The 8,193-nt window shown below is 47.9% G+C and overlaps 1 protein-coding gene across 1 annotated transcript; it reads right to left on the bottom strand.

Annotated features, from left to right (window-relative positions):
• Nucleotides 1-787: 787 nt before the first annotated feature.
• LOC117421982 (N-alpha-acetyltransferase 30-like) lies at nucleotides 788-7,182 on the bottom strand. The gene is made up of 4 exons (XM_034036554.3): nucleotides 5,933-7,182; nucleotides 1,883-2,006; nucleotides 1,461-1,516; nucleotides 788-1,255 (listed from the first exon to the last, which is right to left on the bottom strand). The coding sequence occupies exons 1-4, from the start codon at nucleotides 6,914-6,916 to the stop codon at nucleotides 1,118-1,120; spliced, it is 1,302 nt and encodes a 433-aa protein (XP_033892445.3). The 5' UTR covers nucleotides 6,917-7,182; the 3' UTR covers nucleotides 788-1,117.
• Nucleotides 7,183-8,193: the final 1,011 nt, after the last annotated feature.

Here is an 8,193-nt window from a genome sequence, read left to right as displayed (position 1 = left end):
CTTTTTTAAACTGCACTACATTAGCACCACTGTTTCCGGGCTGGGAAACAAGAGAGCCAGAGGGCATACAGCATGCAACTCAACCCAAAACACTGCACACACACACCAGCAGTCCACCAAACAGGGTTTGAACCATGAAGAAATGTGATAAATGGTTGACACATGCTTTTCCCCCCACATCAACAAACGTTTTAACCATGTGAATGATAACTGTATCTTCTCATGCGTCAAACACAGTAGTCCATCAGCACTTGCATTGTGACAGTTATAACCACAAACACACTTCCATGAGAACGATCGCAGCCCCTCAGGAACACATGCGACCGTGTGCAGCAAACTCGTGGTGCAGGCTAAGAACCTCTCACAGCCCGAGAGTTCAGCGAGTGAGCAGAATGCATGAACTGGCAATACCTTTCTGCTATGAGGGCCCCACCTACCACATTTCCTGTTCTTCTACTCAAAGTATACCATTATATGTGTGTGTGTGTGTTTGTGCGTCTGAGCAGAATTATGAGAATCCATTTTGAAACTCGGCCAGTAGGCGTTTCTTCTTACAAAAGCACAAGATCAGCCAGTCTCTACACACGCACCCACGAACCCACACACTTACACACAGACACACACCCACAAGATAAAAGCAAAAAAAGAAATTAAAATGAAGTTCCACAGATGTCTGCCAGTGGTAGCAGTAGGCGTAGATAGGCTTTTTTGTTACACCGGTGTGTTTTGTTTAGTTTTAATTATTTTATTTTTTTTTGTAAAAAATAAAAGTCAGTCAGTCAGGAGATTTGTTTTTGATTGGTTTAATGCACGGGAGAAAGTCCTGCTAGACGTGGTCGCTCTCTTCTCACACGACCCCCGGACTCTATCACGAGGGGGAGCGGACGCAGCCCCCAAAACTGCTCCGAAAAAACACTGCACTGCTGCATGCCTGGGAAGAACACTGCAGCAGCTCTCCTAGTTTAAAATCATAACTTTAAATTTATATAGTTTCTGTTTTTTTTTTTATTTGTGTGTGTGTTTCTTGTTGTTGTTCCTTTTGTCATGGAGAAGAGGAAGAAACGCATTCCTTGTACTCGTGTCCAGCCTGGGTGGGAGAAGGCGGGGGGGTCACTCGCTAGCGGAGCCAGAGTTTGAGCCGCAACGCGTCGACCCCGTTTAAATAGTATCGGAAGAGCCGCTTGTCCCTCACAAAGCCCAGGTTCTCGTACAGTTTCAGAGCCGACTTGTTCGTGATTTCCGTTTCTAAAACCACCTGCACAATAAGAGAACCAGAAAGAGAACCTGGGTTAGTGGAATAATTAGAGACACAGAAAAAAAAAAAAATACAGCTTCACGCATTGAAGGCATTTTTAAAACAGAAACACCAGGATAAGACAGCCTGCAGGAGGAATTGAGTTTACTTATTTATTTAAAACACAATGTTCTGTACCGTCATATATAAGCTGCTGAAGCCTTACCTCATCACAATCTCCATCCACCATGGCATAAATGGCTTTCTTCACCAGATTGGTACCTGGAACAGAGAGGGATTTTCCACACGGTAGGCAGGGCATTAGAGATGCAGTTTCTCAACTCTGACCATCTTTACATGTACACACGTGTGAATGCATAAATATGGAAATACATAATTGTGTACCAAATACTAAAATCAGACTTATCAGTGCAGACCCGATCTTTAAAAATCAGAACCTGGCTCCTGGTTCAATAATTAAACTGGTTGCGTGACTAGGAGCACGTTTCTAACCCAGTGATTTAAAAAGGGTTAAACGAGCAGAGTGGAGTTCACTGCAGACAGCATTCACAGAGAAATCAGGACACTCATAACTGTGCCTGTGTTTCTCTCGTAGTATCTTCTCACCCCGCCCCTGTAGTGTCTTACCGATGCCTTTTCTCCTGTACTTGGAGTCCACAGCTAGCATGGCGATGTAGCCCCGGCGGAACATCTTTTTGTGCATGTCCAGCTTGCACACAATGGCACCCACACACTCCTCTCTCACCATCGCCTGCAGGGGGAGAGCGAAGAGGAGCGGTCAGAGGGGGCCCCGGGGGGGGCGCTCATTCACAAGCCAGGTCTCACAGCCAATGCGCTACCCTAGCGGGGTGAACAGCTTAGAGCTTATAATAAAATTGCATTTTTATAAATTGTCCAAATCACTAAACCAAAAACATACATGTTAAAGATCTACATGACAGCAGCCTTAGTGTTTGAACTCTAGTATGTGTCTGTACAGCGCACGTGCAGTCATACACAAAACACACACCACAATATTCCCCAAAGAATTCACCCAAAAATCTATTATCATTTGCAACCTCCCTTTTTTTAAAATGTTTTGCGTGTGTGGCAGAATGTCTTTTACATGCATAAGACTTAACACACAAAGTGGGACTCAGTGATTCATAAACACAGTTGCTTCCACCACCTCCACCACAACCACAACAGAACACAAAACAAACCTACTACTCAACTTTTAACACACAAGCTATGCTCTTTGCAACCTAGGCCACAACAGAAAACTGCAGCATTCAACAAAGGACTGAACCTGCAAGGTAATCACAGCTCTATTCTGCATTTCTGTGCTAGAATGCTTTATCTGAGCTCTGTTCTCTTTCCTGATACTGTAAAGCGACACAAAAATGGATAACTATAACCCACTGGATTTAGCATTTAATATATTAATATTCTAAACTATGCTACGACAATAAAATAATAAAAAAAATGATGAAACGCCAGCGGGTACAACAGGAAAAGCTCAGAGTGCACGTGGAAATTTTGCCCAAGTTGCTGAAATAAGTGGCTGGTGCTCAGCACGGCACAGGGGATAAAAAAGATAGACTCCAAGCTCACTAACGCAGTTTGCTCAAACAAAAACACACGCTGCAGCTACCACTATGAAACAGACTATCAAACTGCGAGCATGAAGGGGTGCAGAGCCTGCTGAACTGCAAGCCCTTGTATTTGGTGACCTGATATTTTCACTGACTGTTTTACTGCTCATTGACGCAAGCCTGTTTAGGAAAGGTGCACTGTGTAATTAAAATAGCATTGTATGCCAATAGCCTACAGCTACTGTATAAATCACTGCCTACTGTGGTCTTGATCAGCCATGCAAGGCTACTGCTAGCATAAGTACAAATTTAAAACTGTTCCCTGGATTACAATCCAGGATTGAAACTGCATTTTATGACTGCAATAAAATAACTGCTGTGCACAGTAACTTTTATTGAATTGACTTCCATTGTTCCTCTCTGCCCCTTGTTTTAGCCACTAGAGCCACACTGCCTCCCAGATCATCAGCTCACTCACCACTAGAACCACACTGCCTCCCAGATCATCAGCTCACTCACCACTAGAGCCACACTGCCTCCCAGATCATCATCTCACTCACCACTAGAGCCACACTGCCTCCCAGATCATCAGCTCACTCACCACTAGAGCCACACTGCCTCCCAGATCATCAGCTCACTCACCACTAGAGCCACACTGCCTCCCAGATCATCAGCTCACTCACCACTAGAGCCACACAAATCATCAGCTCACTCACCACTAGAGCCACACTGCCTCCCAGATCATCAGCTCACTCACCACTAGAGCCACACTGCCTCCCAGATCATCAGCTCACTCACCACTAGAGCCACACTGCCTCCCAGATCATCAGCTCACTCACCACTAGAGCCACACTGCCTCCCAGATCATCAGCTCACTCACCACTAGAGCCACACTGCCTCCCAGATCATCAGCTCACTCACCACTAGAGCCACACTGCCTCCCAGATCATCAGCTCACTCACCACTAGAGCCACACTGCCTCCCAGATCATCATCTCACTCACCACTAGAGCCACACTGCCTCCCAGATCATCAGCTCACTCAACACTAGAACCACACTGCCTCCCAGATCATCAGCTCACTCACCACTAGAGCCACACTGCCTCCCAGATCATCAGCTCACTCACCACTAGAGCCACACAAATCATCAGCTCACTCACCACTAGAGCCACACTGCCTCCCAGATCATCAGCTCACTCACCACTAGAGCCACACTGCCTCCCAGATCATCAGCTCACTCACCACTAGAACCACACTGCCTCCCAGATCATCAGCTCACTCACCACTAGAGCCACACTGCCTCCCAGATCATCAGCTCACTCACCACTAGAGCCACACTGCCTCCCAGATCATCAGCTCACTCACCACTAGAGCCACACTGCCTCCCAGATCATCAGCTCACTCACCACTAGAGCCACACTGCCTCCCAGATCATCAGCTCACTCACCACTAGAGCCACACTGCCTCCCAGATCATCAGCTCACTCACCACTAGAGCCACACTGCCTCCCAGATCATCAGCTCACTCACCACTAGAGCCACACTGCCTCCCAGATCATCAGCTCACTCACCACTAGAGCCACACTGCCTCCCAGATCATCATCTCACTCACCACTAGAGCCACACTGCCTCCCAGATCATCATCTCACTCACCACTAGAGCCACACTGCCTCCCAGATCATCAGCTCACTCAACACTAGAACCACACTGCCTCCCAGATCATCAGCTCACTCACCACTAGAGCCACACTGCCTCCCAGATCATCAGCTCACTCACCACTAGAGCCACACAAATCATCAGCTCACTCACCACTAGAGCCACACTGCCTCCCAGATCATCAGCTCACTCACCACTAGAGCCACACTGCCTCCCAAATCATCAGCTCACTCACCACTAGAACCACACTGCCTCCCAGTCCCTCAGATGTCTGCCCGATTACCAGGGGAAACTGCCATCCTATCCCCAGCTTCTGAGGGAAAGGTGCAGGGACTGGAAACGTGCTTTTCCTCCATGGGGTTGCACACCCTGCAAGCGCGAGCTCGGGCTTGTCCAGAGTTTGACCTTTACACCTCTAATCTGCATCTATTTAGTAGAGAGCTACATTGTTTTCTAAATGTTATCCTTTGCCAGCATTAATGTATCAAACTTCCCAGTTGCTATGATTGGGTAAACCCTGCGGCCCTTGTGAGTGTGGACAGCAAATCTATCCATTTAATAATCTTGGGCAGGGTGCCTGAATTCACTTTGGAAACAGCTCACAATATTCAGATTGACTCGGTCATGTCTACGCAGACGCTGGGAACCTTTGTACCCCAATTCCTTAGCACTTTGATTTCTTTCTTTCTTTCTTTCTGTAAACCTCTCGTGCAGGAATATGACCATTCGTACAGGCTGCTAACTTCATCTGCTCTGCATTTCAGTCAAATGAATTGTTCTTCCCTACCGGTTTTGTTTGGTTAACAAGCAAGTTTTCGCAGGGGTCAGTCTGAATGCTAAGATTCCTGCCATCTGTTCACATGGCTTGAAACTAAAAACTAGAACGGCCTGTCAGTCTCCCTGTCTCTTAATCTCCTGTCTAAATACATGACCGGTAAATCCTCACCTGTCTGTCACACACACACTCGTTTTGCACTCCTAACACTTACTGTTAATACCAAAAATGACTAAATTAATGACAGGATATAACCAATGAGGACATTTTCAACCAGCTTGTTTGTGTAATTATATATATATATATATATATATATATATATATATATATATATATATAACAGTATGTCGGCACTCACAGTATTACTTGTATCTGGGCTATATATGAAGATATAAATGGGGTTAGGGTTTTAATGCGTGGAAGTAATTTATATATATATATATAAAATCAGACACAATATATTTGATTAATTCGCACGACCCTTATTGAATAATTACTCGCGGTACTCTTTATAAACAGGACTGCAGTTCATGAAGATCCCTATAACACTGTCTGGATCCTGTGGGCCTACACACAATGGAAACACACCGAGCGATACGAAGAGTATTTCACCCCACAGCAAACATGACCGGACACACGGTTCACTTCACTCGCATGCTTTCAATGCTACGTACCAGGAAGCACAGCTGAGGCCAGTTGTGGATGAAGTATCTGTAGGTGTAAATTGAATAGGGCTCGGACAAGTCCTTGGTAATAAGCCTCATGATATCGGGCATCTGGAGCTCCGACTCGTAGCGGACGTACCGGATCGCGTCCTCCTCTTCCGAGCCTTCCTCCTCCAGCGAGCTGTTGCTCAAACTCCGGCTCACCGGCTTCGTATCCGTGCCCGGCCCTGTCTCATCATGCACGGTGCAGGAGGCGTCCAGGGCCGCGGCTAACTCTACTACAGACCCCTGCGCCCCGGGGCCTGCTCTCTCCAAACCGTCACCTTCCTCGTCCTCGTCCATGTCAAGGGCCAAGCAGCGGGGATCAGTCCTGCTGTGGCCGCCGGTCCAGCCCAGCTGCGTCTCGGCCTGCTGGCCGGTGATAGTAGTGGTGCTGTTGCCCCCTCGTTTGGGAGCCCGCTTGCTGTTGATACTGTTGTAATTGTTGTTGGCGAAGGGGCTGTGGTTGTGCGGGGGGTGCAGGCTGCGGTTGCTGTTTAAGCTGCTGCAGTTGTTGTTCTCGGGGAGCCCGTCCGGAACCCCGCCTGTGCTGTCACAATTCTCAGCGGGACCCCGGGGGCTGTCGTTCGGCCTGTGAGCCGGGTGGTGTTGGTGGAGGTGGCTGTTGAGCCGGCTGTGGTAGTTTTGCAAGCCGGCCTCCGCGCCGGTTCCAGCACAGCCGCCGCCAATCATGCCGTTGAGCTGCTGCTGCTGCGCTGGGTGTAAGCGCTGAGAGCTCGGGTGCGAGTGCAGGCAGTTCTGCGGCAGCTTGCTTGACCCTTTCCCTTCGCTCTCCGGGTGCTGCTGTCCGGCCCCGGGGGTCGCTGTGTCTCCTCCGCGCCCACAACCTCGCTCCTGCCCTTCCCCGGGCAAGGCACGTCCAGCCCTGAGGAAGGGGATAATCTCGGCCGGGGATGCAGGCAGCGCGCTAGGCCCAGGCGGCACTTCGGCCATTCCGCTTCATTCAGGGCAAAAGGGGGCGATAAAGGAGCCACGGAAGGGGAATATCACAGCGAGCGGCGGGTGTGAAGGGCACCTCTCCTGTCCTCCCGTGGCTGAATTTCCTTATGAATGCCTTTTAAGTTTGTTTTTTTCTTCTTAATATTTCGCCTCTCCTCCGCTCGCTCTCTCCTCTCGGTTTCCCAGCTCCTCGCTGCCGCAAAGTGCCGCTATCGCGAGGGGAGGAGGTGCTTCACGACACTTTTCTTCAGAAGTTGGCGCATGCCGTTTAACCGCAGATGACGCGCGCCCTCTATCGCCCATCTGCAGTATGATCTCGATTCGGACCCGTGTTCCCGTAGTCTGGATAGACCGGATTGTGTGTGTTTCTTTCCCTTTTTGGTTTCCTTTCCCCTCCTTCAATACGCTCTGTATTAATCTCGTATCCAGCTCTAATGCAACTGATTTATTAACACCTGTCTATCTTGTTTGAATTGACTACATTCCAGAAAACAATGTTGTACAGTTTCGAATCTTTGACTATATCTATCTATCTATCTATCTATCTATATATATATAGCCACTTTTCCTGAGCTTGGATCCTTTGATCCCTCTGTATATACATGCAATGCTCCCTCCTTCCCTTTCACATAGTCATGTGCCTGTTTTTTAATGACTTCTTTCTCACTGCTCTTATCTATTCTGTAAGCTGTTCACACAGTCCTGGTTGTACCGAAGTCCACCTGCGTATTGGATGTGATCCACGGTTCCCACCTGCTCTAATTCATTGATGTTTAAATGTTCTCTCCAGTTCCCTGCATGAAACCCCAAAGTACCTCCCCTCCTTTTCCACTGAATCCGTTTATCTGCTGCTCTTTACGACTCTCGCGGGACTGCTGGATACAAATGTTTTTTAAAATGTCACTTGCAAAAAAGTATCTTCAAAGTTATCATTTTTTTGTTGTTCTGTTTAATTTTAAACGTTGTCGAATTTAAGCAACCTTATAAAAGCTGTCCACACCGAAGGTACAGCAGTGTGCGATAAAGCGCAGTGGAAGCATGGATACGCGCAGATAAACGGAGAGGGAGAGGAGAGGCACCTTGAAGCGCATCTGCATTTCGGCACGTCATTAATATTCACAAACACAACCTGAATGCTCGGAATATGGCATGGGTTGGACACAGTCCCTTCCAATAAAAATAACTTGCTCGTAACAACCAGCCAGTACACTTAATAAAGCCTCCGCATACAGTAGCACAGCTGTAATTCCTTACCAATCCACCAGGCGTCG

The sequence above is a fragment of the Acipenser ruthenus genome, chromosome 15 (assembly GCF_902713425.1).
Source record: "Acipenser ruthenus chromosome 15, fAciRut3.2 maternal haplotype, whole genome shotgun sequence".
NCBI classification, from domain to species: Eukaryota; Metazoa; Chordata; class Actinopteri; order Acipenseriformes; family Acipenseridae; genus Acipenser; species Acipenser ruthenus.
This window is presented reverse-complemented; position numbering and strand designations above follow the sequence as displayed.

Bases quoted from the DNA above. Each gene is read 5' to 3' on its own strand.
- LOC117421982 (XM_034036554.3), bottom strand. From the start codon at position 6,916: ATGGCCGAAGTGCCGCCTGGGCCTAGCGCGCTGCCTGCATCCCCGGCC. The intron at 2,007-5,932 runs GTACGTAGCATT...CTCCCCCTGCAG, and splicing joins GGCCTCAGCTGTGCTTCCTG to GCGATGGTGAGAGAGGAGTG. The intron at 1,517-1,882 runs GTAAGACACTAC...TCTCTGTTCCAG, and splicing joins GTACAGGAGAAAAGGCATCG to GTACCAATCTGGTGAAGAAA.